Here is a 14,729-nt window from a genome sequence, read left to right on the forward strand (position 1 = left end):
TACATTATTACAAGAAGGGTGGCATAGTGATTAGCACAGCTGGAAAGGCTTGCAGCTGCTTTCTTACAAGGAGGAGTTGTTTAGTTAAAACTCCATTTCAAAACCACTGCTGTTGGATTCTTAGCCCACTGCGCCACAGTGGGAACTCCAAGAAAAATAACTTTATCTAAACATTTTCTTTAATGTTTAAAATTCTCTTCTGGGGAGTTCCCTTTGTGGCTCAGTGGAAACAAATCCGACTAGTATACATGAGGATGCAGGTTCTATCCCTGGCCTCACTTAGTGGGTTGGGGATATGGCATTACCGTGAGCTGTGGTGTAGGTCACAGCCACAGCTCAGATCCTGAGTTGCTGTGGCCGTGGCGTAGGCCGGCAGCTACAGCTTTGATTCACCTCCTAACCTGGGAACCTTCATATGCTGTGGGTGTGGTCTTAAGAAACAAAAACAAATTAAATTTAAAAAATTCTCTTCTGGAGAGCAATGATTAACGTTTGAAACAGAAATAAGATGTAAGAGGAGTTCCCGTTGCGGCTTAGCAGTTAATGAATCTGACCATCGTCCATGAGGACTCAGGTTCTATCCCTGGCCTCGCTCAGTGGGTTAAGGATATGGTGTTGCCATGATCTGTAGTGTAGGTTACAGAGGTGGCTTGGATCCTCCATTGCTGTGGCTGTGGTGTTGGCCGGCAGCTACAGCTCCGATCGAACCCCTAGCCTCGGAACCTCCATATGAAAAAGACCAAAAAAATAAATAAATAGGAAAGGAAATAAGATGTAACAGATGGGATTTTAAACAATATTTGCTATTTTAGCTTTCCAATCATCTTCACACCTTTCTTTTCAATAGATTGCAACAATGCGGTGATGACTTAGTTTTCTTGTCATCATAATTTCCTTGGAGTTCTTGGCTGTGTTCCACAAGCTGAAACATATAATCTCCTCCCTGCTTCCAGTGCCATCTATTAACAGTGCCAAGAGTGACAGTTAAGCGTGGCAATATTGTTTGACACATAAGCAGCTCTGAAAATATTTGTCAAGTGAAATGACTTTTCAAGCAGAAAGACAGGTATCTCATCACTGAATACCGTTGACTTAGGTAGTATGGTCCCTCCTGACAACACATTTTAGCATAGTAGCTCCAGTCTTTGAACAAAATATAGTATTTCAAAAATGCAGCTCTTCGAATGCTTTAACAATTCTTTCTGCATTTTCAAATGCTTCTAAGAAGATTCAGAAGACTCTCTTTGTGTGCCAGCCAAGCTCTGTTATATAAAGAATTGTGCCTATATTTTTCCCAACAATTTAACAGCTCCACTAGGTTTTCTGGTCATACTTACAGGTCCATCGCTTGTAAACAGTTATTGCCCCTCAGCTGAACCAGCTGCACAACCTAAGCCTCAACCTAATGGGTTTCACCTCTCTGCCAGTCTGTGAAATTATCTCTCTCACTTTTTTTTAAAAAAAATCATCTTTTGTTTTTTTGAGGGCCACGCCCATGGCATATGGAGGCTCCCAGGCTAGAGGTCCAATAGGAGCTGTAGTTGCCGGCCTACACCCCATCTGGCAACGCCAGATCTGAGCCACATCTGCGACCCACACCACAGCTCACCGCAGTGACGGATCCTTAACCCACTGAGCAAGGCCAGGGATCGAACCCCCAACCTCATGTTTCCTAGTCAGATTCTTTTCCGCGCCACGATGGGAACTCCGATTTATCTCTTTATTATTTATTTTTTCTTTTTAGGGCCGCACTCATGGCATATGGAGGTTCCCAGGCTAGGGGTCCAATTGGAACTACAGCTGCCGGCCTACGCCAGAGCCACAGCAACACGGGATCCGAGCCACGTCTGCGACCTACACCACAGCTCATGGCGTCAGGTCCTTAACCCACTGATCAAAGCCAGGAATCGAACCCACAAGCTCATGGTTAATAGTCGGATTTGATTCCGCTGCGCCACAAGGGGAACACCTGTGAAGCTGTCTAAAAGAAGCAAATCACACCCTCCCATGGGACCTGGGGGCAGGGCGGGCACCTGCGGAACAGGGTCCCCTCAGCTCCTCTTTGCTCGTGTTCACTCTTCTCTCTGGGGCTATGAGGATTCTTGATCAGTAAGCGTCTGTTTGATTTCATCTGTTTAATGCCAGGTATCATGAGTTCAACCAAGGATGAGGCAACCATCCTTTACCAATGGGGTGAGTTGGAGGCAATCAGGTCACCCCACCAGAGGAAGAACCTAGAGGGGGTTCTGGCTGAGGGTGGTGGAAACACAGGATTGGATGACAGAAGAGGGAAGATATCAATTATGGCCTTGTGACCAGTTCTAGAAGGAGGATTGTCATGGTTTTGTCTGTTTCCTATTGGCCTGTATGTGTTTATTTGTATATGCTAAATATGCTCTTCTCAGAGTTCCCCGGTGGCCTAGCAGTTAAGGACCTGGCATTCCTACTGCTATGGTGCAGGTTTGATCCCTGGACCAGGGACTTCTGCATGCTGTGTACGTAGCGCCCCCCCCCCCATTTTTTTCTTCTTTCCTTCATTCATTTAAATTTTATCTGCAAGTTGCTAGAAGTTAGTTTACAATTTGGCCTTTAACTGGTAGGGTATTCAGTCAGACTCTGACTGAGTTGAGGAGTAATTAATGTTGCCAGTGATGGATACAAGGACTTTTGGGTCTGTGCATCTCTTCTTTTGAGGGGAGAGTGTGAGAATGTCTTCATTTGTGAGGAGGACAGGTGTATCTTGTTAGGAACAACTATAGAGTTTTTCTTGGTGCTGTCGTATCGGTATTCACACGTGTGTGGAGGATGCTTCTGGGTGGTGGTTAAAGGGGTAGAGTGTGCTGATTATTTCTTGCCCTTCAGCTCTAAATTCAACCTTGTGTCAGCTCTGTGAAAACGAATAGGGACCCACTGAAAAATATTTTTCTGGAGTTTCCATCATGGTGCAGTGGAAACAAATCCGACTAGGAACCGTGAGGTTCGATCCCTGGCCTTGCTCAGTGGGCTGAGGATCCGGCGTTGCTGTGAGCTGTGGTGTGGGTCGCAGACATGGCTCAGATCCTGAGTTGCTGTGGCTGTGGTGTAGGCCGGTGGCTCCAGCTCCAATTCGACCCCTAGCCTGGGAACCTCCACATGCCGTGGGTGTGGCCCTAGAAAAGACAGAAAAAAAATTTTTTTTTTTTTTTTTTGTCTTTTTGTCTTTTGTTGTTGTTGTTGCTATTTCTTGGGCCGCTCCCACAGCATATGGAGATTCCCAGGCTAGGGGTTGAATCGGAGCTGTAGCCACCGGCCTACGCCAGAGCCACAGCAACACGGGATCCGAGCCGCGTCTGCAACCTACACCACAGCTCACGGCAACGCCGGATCGTTAACCCACTGAGCAAGGGCAGGGACCGAACCCGCAACCTCATGGTTCCTAGTCGGATTCGTTAACCACTGCGCCACGACGGGAACTCCAGGAAAAAAATTTTTTTTTCCTGGAGTTCCTTTGTGGTGAAGCGGGTTAAGGATGTGGTGTTGTCACTGCTGTGGCTTGGGTTCAGTCCCTGGCCTGGAACTTCCACGTGTCAGGGGCTCAGCAAAAAAAAGTATATTTTTCCTTTGCTGGCTGGCGTGGTGATAAGCTTCATCAGCAGAGGTGGAAGGAGAGAGACTGCAGAGTGGAGAAGGGTCCTGCGTCCTGGGTCTGGTGTGCCCGATTGCCAGGCTCCAGCAGAGGGGGCAGTTACTTTAGCACCAGCTTCCTACAGCCACCTCCATGTCTCTAGAACCAGGATTCTGCACAATGGTGCATGGCAGCTGCGCCTGGTGGCCAGCAGCTTTCCTCACTGTCTCCCTTGGGTGGTTTTATAGCAGAGGTCCTTAGGTGAGACACTTCCCGCAAACATTTCGAGTGGATTTCCAGCAAGTTCCAAAGGGCAGATTTCCAGCAAGATCCACCAGCACGTCTCTGCTATTCAGTGGGCCACAGCCATGCCCTCTCCAACAAGGTCTAGATCTCAGCTCTAGAGGGCCTCTTATTTATTTTTTTCTTTTTGGGCCACACCTGCAGCACATGAAAGTTCCCAGGCTGGGAGTTGAATTGGAGCTGCAGCTGCCGGCCTACGCCACAGCAATGCCAGATCCCAGCCGCGTCAGCAGCCCACACCATAGCTCATGGCAATGCCAGATCCTTAACCCACTGAGCGAGGCCAGGGATTGAACCCGCATCCTCATGGATACTAATTGGGTTCGTAATCCTATGAGCCATAACTCTGAGGAGCCTCTTTTGAGTGCTCTCCACCAGGCCTAGGGGAGCTGTGGAACTTGGACGGCCCCACAGGGTTTTCCAAATTGGGGCAATGGGGCTGGAATCCCCAGCATCAACCAGTAATTAGATACAGACACACCTCCTTTTATTAAGCTTCACTCAATTGTGCTTTGCAAATGTTGTGGTTTTTACAAATGAAAGGTTGGGGAATTCCCATTGTGGTTCAGCGGGTTAAGAACCTGACAAGAGTGCCCATGAGGATTTGGGTTCCATCCCTGGCCTCGCTCAGTGGGTTAAGGATCCGGCATGGCCACCAGCTATGGTGTAGGTCGCTGATGCAGCTCAGATCCAGTGCTGCTGTGGATGTGGTTGGCGTAGGCTGGCAGCTGAGCTCCCATTCGACTCCTGGCCTGGAAATCTCCGTATGCTACAGGTATGGCCTTTTAAAAAAAATTAAAGTTTGGTGGCACCTCTGAATTGTCAGATGAAAGTTAGCTTTTTTCTTTTTAGTAATAAAGTATGTTAAAAAATAAGGTATGTCTATTTTTAAAGATGTAATACTGTCGCTTAATAGATGACAGCGCAGCGTGAACATAACTTTCATGTGCGCTGGGAAACCATTGATTTGTGTGACTCATCGCAGTATTCACTCTATTGTAGTGGTTGGAACTGGGCTCAGTGGTTTTGATGTATAAACTACCTCTGCAAAGGGGATATTACCTTGAAACCTTTTTTAGACAAGAGCGCGCACTGGGAGGAGCCCAGCTGCAAGGCGTCTAGCCAATGCTTCGAGCAGATGAAGGACTGAGTGTCTTGGTCCTGGAATTGTGATTTTGGCAGCATATCGCACACGGCAGCCTTTGGACATATCAATGAATGGGTGTGTTATATGTCCAGGTATTTTTTTTTCTTTTTTTTTGGGGTCTTCTTAGGGCTGCACCTGCGGCATATGGAGGTTCCCAGGCCAGGGGTCTAATCGGAGCTTCAGCTGCTGGCCTACGCCAGAGCCACAGCAATGCAGGATCCGAGCTGCCTCTGCAACTTACACCACAGCTCACGGCAACGCCGGACCCTTAACCCACTGAGCAAGGCCAGGGATCGAACCCGCAACCTCCTGGTTCCTAGTCGGATTCGTTAACCACTGAGCCACGACGGGAACGCCCTTAAGTCAGAACTTTGACTAAAGGGGTTAACTTTTCTGCAAATTTCCAGGAAGCATATTAGTAGTCACTATTCCATCCTTGCCTTCTCCCCAGACCCTGGGGGGTTGTGAACCTTGTGGTCAAAAATAAGACGATAAGAGTGAAGGGCAGTGCCAGGAGCACCCAGTGAGAAAGAATAGTCTTTTTAAAAAATGGTCTTGGGGAGTTCTCATCGTGGTACAGGGGAAACGAATCTGAATAGGAACTGTGAGGTTGTGGGTTCGATCCCTGGCCTTGCTCAGTGAGTTAGGGATCTGGCATTGCTGTGAGCTGTGGTGTAGGTCACAGATGAGGCTCGGATCTTGCATTGCTGTGGCTGTGGCGTAGGCCAGCGGCTACACCTCCGATTAGACCCCTAGCCTGGGAACCTCCGTATGCTTCGGGTGTGGCCCTAAAAAGACAAAAAAGAAAAAAAAAAAAACGGTGTTGGGAGTTCCCATCATGCCTCATGACAAAAGACACACACACACACACACACACACAAAAGACCAAAATCAGTTTCATTAGGAAGAGTCGAGATGTGGGCAGCCCTTCCTTCTGGAGCCTCCAGGGAAGCCTTGTCTCTTCTAGAATCTCCTGCATCCCTTGCCTTGTGACCCCCTCATTCAGTCACTCCGACCTCTTGCTTCCGTTGTCACATCTCCGGCTACCTGCTTGTAAGTACTCTTGTGCTTACAGTGGGTTCACCAGGATAATCCAGGACCATCTCCCCATTGTAAGACCCTCACCTTAATCATATCTGCAAGGTCCCTTTTGCCAGATAAGATTCTAGATTCTAGGGATTAAGATGTGGCCATCTTTTTTTTTTCCGGCTTTTTAGGGCCGCACCCACAGCATATGGAGGTTCCCAGGCTAGGGGTTGAATTGGAGCTACAGCTGCCGGCTTACACCACAGCCACAGCAACATAGGATCCGAGCCACGTCTTCGACCTATGCCACAGCTCATGGCAATGCCAGATCCTTAACCCCGTGAGCAAAGCCAGGGATCGAACACGCTACCTCATGGTTCCTAGTTGGATTCATTTCCATTGCGCCGAGACGGGAACTCTGTGATTAATTTTCATACTGTATGCCATCTGGATAACCTTTCAGAAGAGTTTGGTGACTAAAAAGAACTCTAATATTCCTTTTTTTTTTTTTTTAAGTAATGTCATGTTTACGAACACTAATGTTTGGTGCCTAAAAGGGACTTTAATATTCCTTTGTTTTTTGGAAGTAATCTGCTTATGAACACCAGTCTTTACCTTAGTATCAGAAACTAGACGAACAGTGGTTACCCTGCAGCTCGGTGTTATTTTTGTGGTCGCAGAGCATCCTTCTCTTTCACTTCAGATGAGCGCAAAGAGTGACCCTGTCCCCTCTCTCATTTCATCGCATTGTAGGAAATATTGTGTTGTGAGGATGAGCTGCAAGTGGCTTAGGTAGTACATGGAGGGCCCAGCTGGATCTGGTGAGCTGAGTGGGTTTGAGCCTAAGGGAGAGGCTTAGAGCTCGGTCAGGGAGCCTGGCCCCTATTCCTTAAGTGAGCAAAGACTACTGATGTGACGTATTTGCTTTTAGATCCAGATTTCCAGGGGCAGATAGGAGATGATGAGGGCTGAGTTAAGGGAATAATTAAAATGATAACAATGATAAAAAAAATCACTGATTATACTACATAATAATTAGCACTGAGCAATTATAAATAGTAGCAAGTTCATTAATTCATAAACAGGGAACATGTATAAGTATTAATGTATATAAATAATTATTAAATACTTGGTAATGACAATAATTAGTCGTCATTGGAGTTCCCGCCACGGCTCAGTGGTTAACGAATCCGACTAGGAACCAGGAGGTTTTGGGTTCGATCCCTGGGCTTGCTCAGTGGGATCTGGCGTTGCCGTGAGCTGTTGGTGGAGGTCGCAGACGCGGCTCGGATCTAGTGTTGCTGTGGCTCTGATTCGGCCCCTAGCCTGGGAACCTCCATATGCTGCAGGAGCGGCCCTAGAGAAAAGGCAAAAAGATAAAATAAATAAATAAATAAACAAAATAAAATAATTAGTCGTCACTCTAGTTGTGCCCTCCCTCCCATTCCTAATCTCCTTTTTTCTTTTCTAACTGAAAATGAGTGTTATTTATTTATTTAATTTATCCATGCATTCATTCACTGGCCATACCCACAGAATGTGGAATGCCCGGGCCAGGGACTGAACCCACGCCACAGCAGTGACCCAAGCCATAGCAGTTATAACACTGGATCCTTAACCACGAGGCCACCAGGGAACTCCTAGCGTGCCCTTTCTTCACCTTGATGTGTAACACCTTCCAACACAGTACAAAATCTACCCATTAAGTGGGCCTCTCTTCCCTTACTGGAACCCAACCTCCCTGAAGGTGGGCTTTATTGTCTGTTTTTTTTCACTGCTGTATTTTCAGTGCCTAGAATGGTGCCTAGCATATGGTAAGTGCTCAATAAATACTGTTGAACCAAACTGAAATACAAGTAAATGTATTCTTGGAGTTCCCGTTGTGGCTTAGAGGTAATGAACCCAACTAGTATGTGTGAGGACACGGGTTCGATCCCTGGCCTCTCTTGGTGGATGGGTTGGGCATCTGGTGTTGCTGTGAGCTGTGCAGCAGCTGCAGCTCAGATTTGAATCCTAGCCTGGAAACTTCCATATGCTGCAGGTATGGCCCTCCCCCCCAAAAGTAAATGTACTCAAACTTTACTATGTTCCAGGTGTGTTCTAGGCATATTAATATTTATATCCACACACAAAAATTACTGCCTAGATACAAATTATGAAACTAGTTCAAGGCCACTTGGCAAGTAAACTGGCAGGACTTGAATTTGGCCTCTGGAATCCTGGCTCCCTAAAGTACCTCTTTATGGTACTTAGGAAAGGGGTGTGTGTGCTCCAGAAATGTCCTAGTGGTAGAAGCAGAAGAGATTTCCAAATAATCAGGGACGGGGAGGCCAAGGGATGGTTCCTGAGTGTCTGCCCTGGGGAACTGAATGGGCACTGAAGGGCCACTTGCTGACGAGAAAGAACAGAGTTAGAAGAACTTATTTGTATGACTGGGAATAGCTCAGTTTAGGTATGCTTCAATTATTTAAGTAACTCTGAGTTGTGTAATATCAAAATTTTGCGGCTCTAAAAAAGAAAAAGAAAAAAAATAAATAAAAATAAAAGGCAGAGTACTCCAATGCAGAAGGAAAAAAACAAAAACAAAAACACAGCTTAAACGGATTTAAACATACTGAATATGCTTTACATACACCGCCCCCTCCTACCAAACTTCCCGGTTACCATGACAGAATGCTAGGGAAACCGATTCACTATTTTGAAAACCAACAGAGAGCAAGAAAGAAGCATGTCCCCTGGCTTTCCTTATTGTAACCTGGTAACCAAACAGTAGTCGAAGTTTTTCTTCACATAAATAATCTAGCTCATAAAGGAAGAAGAAATAATGTATCATTATTTTGCAATCTCTAATAAATTAATAGATTTACCAACTGAACATCAAAGGCTGCTACCATCATAAAAAGACACATACCTAAATATTATGTCTCTCAATATTAACCACCTATAAGTAGTCTTAACAGCAACAAGAAAGATGGAGCCTCAATCTGGTCATGCCTCTAGATACCAACTACCAACTTAAAGGAACAAGGATAGAGAAGCAGGTTAAACTACCCATTGGGATGAGCCAACAAAAAACAAGCTCTGAGAAACTCTCCAAGGCAAACAAACTAGTTTCATTACAAAATAAATTGCAAGGGGAACAAAAAAAAGATGAAGGAGGGAGTTCCCATGGTAGCTCAGCAGAAATGAGCCCGACTAGTATCCATGAGGATGAAGGTTCGATATCTGGTCTCGCTCAGTGGGTTGAGGATCTGGTGTTGCCTTGAGCTGTGGTATAGGTCGCAGATGTGGCTCGGATCTGGTGTTGCTGTGGCTGTGGTCTAGGCTGGCAGCTACATCTCTGATTCAACCCCTAGCCTGGGAACCTCCATATGCTACTGGTGAGGCCCTAGGGGGGGAAAAAAAAGTGAAAGAGGAGTTCCCATTGTGGCTCAGCAGAAATGAACCCAATTAGTATTCATGAGGACACAGGTTGGATCCCTGGCCTTGCTCAGTGGGTTAAGGATCCAGCATTGCCGTGAGCTGTGGTGTAGGTTGCAGACGTGGCTTGGTCCTGAGGTGCTGTGGCTCTGGCATAGGCTGGCAGCTACAGCTCTGATTCAACCCCTAGCCTGGGAACCTCCATATACCACAAGTGGGGCCCTAAAAAGACCAAAAAAAAAAAAAAAAAAAAGATGAAGGAGAATGCATAGATTGAGACTTAAGAAACAACCATTAACTGCAATTTGTGCACATTATTTAGATCCTGATAACTTAAATTGACATTTATGAAATAATTGGAACATTGGCTATAATAAGGCAGCATTGTCAATTTTTTTTAAGGCATGAAAATCTTTTCTAAAGTTGTGATATATTTTAGGGACACGTGTTATAATTTTTACAGATGAAACATGCATCTGAGATTTATTTCAAAAATAACATGGAGTTGTGGGAGTGGGTCGAAATACAGACAAAACAAGCCTGGACGCGAGCTGATGAGGATTGAAGCTGGTCATGGGGGCACTGCGGTATATTATAATAGTCTGTGAGGATAGAGAGTTTAAAAGAGTATAAACATCTTTTTGATGTTTGCTAGTTAAAAAAGTATATACATTTTGATCTAACATTTCCACTTTCAGAAATTCATCTTAAAGATACATCACACATATACAAAATAATGTATGTGCAAGGATATTTATTAGAGGATTATTGGAAGGAGCAAAAAATAATTAAAACTAAATGGCTAAGATTAAATTATGAAACACATAGAATATTATGCAGCTGTTAAAAAAGTACAAGGCTGCTACATATGTATTGACGTCTAATCTCCAGTGTATGAATAAGCAAAAATAGCCATGTATAGAAACTTCCTACTATTTTTATTTTTATAAAGAGTGTTAAGTGTATGTCAACACTTAAGCAAACAGAGAAATCAGGAAGTATACACAAGAATTTGATAACAATGATTGTTACAGGAAGAATGTGTAACAAAAGGTGTGGAGATTCACTTATGCCTGTATACAAAAACTGAACTTTAAAACTTTTATCCTGTGCCTGTGTTTTCACAATTCAGAGTGATCACTTTGAATGTCATAGTTTTCAGTCCCTCCAATTACACATCCTAATCATTAAGACGCTTAGAGAAAAATGACATACTGAATACTGCTTTCTAACCCTTTGTAGGCAGTGGCAAATGCAGAAAATCAGGTGCTGTTTACTGAACCCCAGGATGACTGAGAATGGATGGCATCACAGTGAAATAGGTCCTCTGCCCCAGACACTGCCTGGCTTCCTAAGATACATTTTTAAAGACACCTCAGATTCCTTCATAAGACCTGATCCAGATGTCCCTAGAGTTGGATCGAGGCTCTTGTCCCATCACTGTCATATCCTGGAATTACATCAAAATTCTGAAAACACATTTAATCTGTAATAGGCGCAATTCCAGGCATTCCATCTAAAATTAACTTTAATAGACTGGATTAAAGTAGCTGAGATTATCTTTATAGTTATCCTCACAAATGGTGATATCTACAATTTGTTCTTTCTGGAGCTATCTTTGTTGAGTTTTTTATTTTTTTTTTAAAATTATTTATTTATTTTTTTGGTCATTTTAGGGCCGCATCTGCAGCACATGGAGGTTCCCAGGCCAGTCGCCAACCTACACCACAGCCACAGACACAGCAATGCAGGATCCGAGCCACATCTGTGACCAACACCACAGCTCACAGGGACACGGGATCCCCGACCCATGGGGTGAGGCCAGAGATGGAATCTATGTTCTCATGGATACCAGTCGGGTTCGTTAACTGCTGAGCCCTGACGGGACTCCATTTTGAGTTTTTTAAATCATAACTTTATTTAGCCTTGAAAGATAAATTGGCAAGCTTCTCTCAGGGATTATCTGTCCCTTAAGAGTTTTTGGAGGTTAAAACATTTTCTTTAAAGGGTCAGAGTTTTGATGACTTTTTACGTCCTTCCACAATCATTGATTGCTCAGAAATCCTACATCTTCTTGAACCAATTTTGTTATTTTTGTAAAAATCCATTCTCTCTAGATTTCCCTGTTTCTGCTTTTTTAGGGCTGCATCCATGGCATATAGAAGTTTCCAGGGTAGGGGTTCAGTCGGAGCTGCAGCTGCTGGCCTACACCACAGCCACAGCAACGTAGGATCCAAGCCGCACCTTCAACGTATACCACAGCTCAAGGCAAGGCCGGATCCTTAACTCACTGAGCAAGGCCAGGGATTGAACCTGCATCCTCATGGATACCAGTCAGATTTGTTTCCACCGAACCATGACAGGAACTCCCTCTCTCTAAATTCCTAAATATATTAGAATAAAGTCATGCCTAGTAGCTATTAAAATAAAAGTCCACCCCTTCCTCATTCATAATGTTAAATGTGTTTTTTTCTGTATTAGAGTTGTCAATTGTCTATTATACTGTTAAATACCCTTCAGATTAAGTCTACGACTGTTTTTGGTTTTATTAAATTTTTTTTTTTTTTTAAATAATCATTCTTACTGTTGGGTTCATGTGGTAACTTCTCTTAACTTTTTAAGGGTTGACTCTTCATGCATTTATGTATTTAGTTTGTAACTGGCAATGAGTAGGTGCTGGAGATCGACATTTGGAGAACAAAGGCCCCTACCTTCAATCCTTCGGTTCTGACAGGTGTGCAGCTTCAGCTACACTGAACTGGTCTTGATAGGTAGAGTCTACCGTCATCCATTTCTAGTTTGTAATTTTAGTTTTGATTCTCTTGAAATGACATGTTTGGAGGTTTAGATTTCTAAATGGGCAGATTTTTTTCCACTACTCTTCTGTGAATTTCTCATCTTCAAAATTTACAACCTTATAAATGAAGATCTTCTCATGACAATTACACTTTACTACTCTTTTTTCAGAGTGTGTTATCCTGACAAGTGGTTAGTGAAGGCTTTTTGACATGTGATATGTTCGTTAGGTCCTCCTCTTACATGAACTCCTTAACAGTAATACTGTTATTAATTAATGACAATATTTATTGAGCATAGGCTTTACAAAAATATCAGGCAGTCCTCACAAAAACTCAATTAGGTAGGTATATAATTATCACCGCTTAAAAGCAAGTAAACTGAGGAACAGAGACATTGCATAATTTGCCCAGTGTCATACAGTCAGCAGTTGGTGGAAGTGAGATAATGTTAAGGTATATGGCAAAAGGCACAGTCATAAAATATTTTAATAGGGTCATTTTCTATTAGGAATTCTCAGAAGTTTAACATATTTTAAGTAACAGGAGGCTTTTCTACATTCAAATTAAATTGTTTTCACTATAAGCTCTTTGATGCTTAGCTAACAGTGAGTGTGAGGCAAAAAGAATTCCCACATTTATTGAATTTTCTTCTGATATGAGTCACCTGATGTTCCATAAGGGAGATGACAAATGAAGGTTCTCTGACAATAATCACACTATGCATCTAATATTGGGTCAGGCATGAATTCCAGAAAAAGGCTTTCCTACATCCCTAACATCCAGAGTCTCTAGCCAGTATGAATTCTGTAGTGTTCAATGAGCTGTGAGCCAAGAATAAAGGCCTGCCCACATTCTCTACATTCATAAGGTTTAATACCAGGATGAATTCTCTGATGTTCAGTAAGTTGTGAACTACGAATAAAGGCCATTCCACATTCTCTGCACTGATAGGGTTTCTCACAAGTATGAATTCGCTGATGATGAGTCAGCTGGGAAACACGAATAAAGGCCTTCCCACATTCCTTACATTCGTAGGGTTTGTCACCTGTATGAATTCTCTGATGTTGAATAAGGTATGAACTACGACTAAAGGCCTTCCCACAGTCCTTACACTCATAGGGTCTGTCACCAGTATGAACTCTCTGATGTCGCGTTAGCTGTGCGTGCTGTCTGAAGGCCTTCCCGCATTCCTTACACTCGTAGGGTTTCTCCCCAGAATGAATCCTTTGATGTCGAGTAACTTCTGAGCTATGAATAAAGCCCTTGCCACATTCCTTACATTCATAGGGTTTCTCCCCAGTATGAATTCTCTGGTGTACAGTAAGTTGTGAATGTTGTCTAAAGGCTTTCCCACATTCTTTACACTGATAGGGTCTAGCCCCTGTATGAATTCTCCGATGAACAGTAAGTTGCGAGCCACGTATAAAAGCCTTGCCACAGTCTTTACATACATAGGGTTTCTCACCTGTGTGAGTCCTATGATGCAGAATAAGTTGTGAATGCTGCCTAAAGGTCTTTCCACATTCTTTGCATTCATAGGGTTTGACACCAGTATGGAGTCTCTGATGTAGAATAAGTTCTGAAGTGCGACCAAAGGCCTTCCCACATTCCTTACAGTCATAAGGTTTCTCACCTGTATGAATTCTCTGATGTTGAACAAGGTGTGAGGTCCGACTGAAGGCCTTCCCACAGTCCTTACATTCAAAGGGCTTTTCACCAGTATGAGTTTTCTGATGTTGAATAAGGTGTGAGCTGCGGCTAAAGGCTTTCCCACATTCATTACAGTCTATCAGTTTCTCGCCAGTCTCATCGCTGGAATATAGGGTGAGGGATGGATGATGCTCAAAAGTGGGCATGTTTCCATAGGTGATTTTCACTTCCTTGAAATAGCACTCATGATTTGCTTGCTGTTTTGCAAACTGGCCTTTGTATTCCCAGTCATCTCTAAAACCGGAGCCTTCAAAATTGTGGCATTTAAGGCTTTTCATTAGGTCCCAACTGAATGACTCTACTTCAAAGATATCTTTTTGTAGAAATTTTTCACACCTGGACTCCCAGTCTGCGGGAAAAAAAAAAGTAAATACAACTTGTAAAGATTCTATAGTAACACCAGAGAGAAAATGAAAATCATAACCATAATAGATGAACTGTTTATCTGTCTCAAATATTGCTGTGCAATTTCTAAAAAGCACATTAAAGCACAAACATGATGCCAGAAAAGAACAAGAAAAAAATTAAGCCAGTGGTTCTCAATTTTGTTAGAGATCAGAATTATCCAGGAAGCCTTGTAACAAAAGAAATGTCCAAGAACTACCCCACACTGAGTCAAAATCTGTATGAGACATGGCCAAGGCATGTGTGTATGTGCATGTGTGTACATTATCCATCTATCTTAAACTCAATGAATTTTATTATATGTGTAGTTGTACAA

The 14,729-nt window shown here is 43.5% G+C and overlaps 3 protein-coding genes across 8 annotated transcripts in view; 1 reads left to right on the forward strand and 2 right to left on the reverse strand.

Annotated features, from left to right (window-relative positions):
• THAP8 (THAP domain containing 8) overlaps window positions 1-14,729 on the reverse strand; it is a 160,417-nt gene that overhangs the window by 124,410 nt on the left and 21,278 nt on the right. The gene's annotated exons all lie outside the window — the stretch shown is intronic.
• The window catches only part of ZNF146 (zinc finger protein 146), a 106,664-nt gene that overhangs the window by 10,394 nt on the left and 81,541 nt on the right, over window positions 1-14,729 (forward strand). The window lies entirely within an intron of this gene.
• Window positions 12,567-14,729, reverse strand: part of ZNF565 (zinc finger protein 565) — a 33,274-nt gene continuing 31,111 nt past the window's right edge. For both annotated transcript variants that reach the window (XM_084960748.1, XM_021097171.2), the window contains one exon: window positions 12,567-14,357. In XM_084960748.1, the coding sequence (XP_084816874.1) occupies window positions 13,087-14,357 (1,271 nt within the window). In that variant the 3' untranslated portion in view covers window positions 12,567-13,086. The remainder of the gene's footprint in view (window positions 14,358-14,729) is intronic.

This window comes from Sus scrofa, chromosome 6 (genome assembly GCF_054392235.1).
Source record: "Sus scrofa isolate SSC_HxYL_T2T_F1_AM1 chromosome 6, Sscrofa_HxYL_maternal_Yorkshire_Landrace_v2.0, whole genome shotgun sequence".
Taxonomy (NCBI): domain Eukaryota; kingdom Metazoa; phylum Chordata; class Mammalia; order Artiodactyla; family Suidae; genus Sus; species Sus scrofa.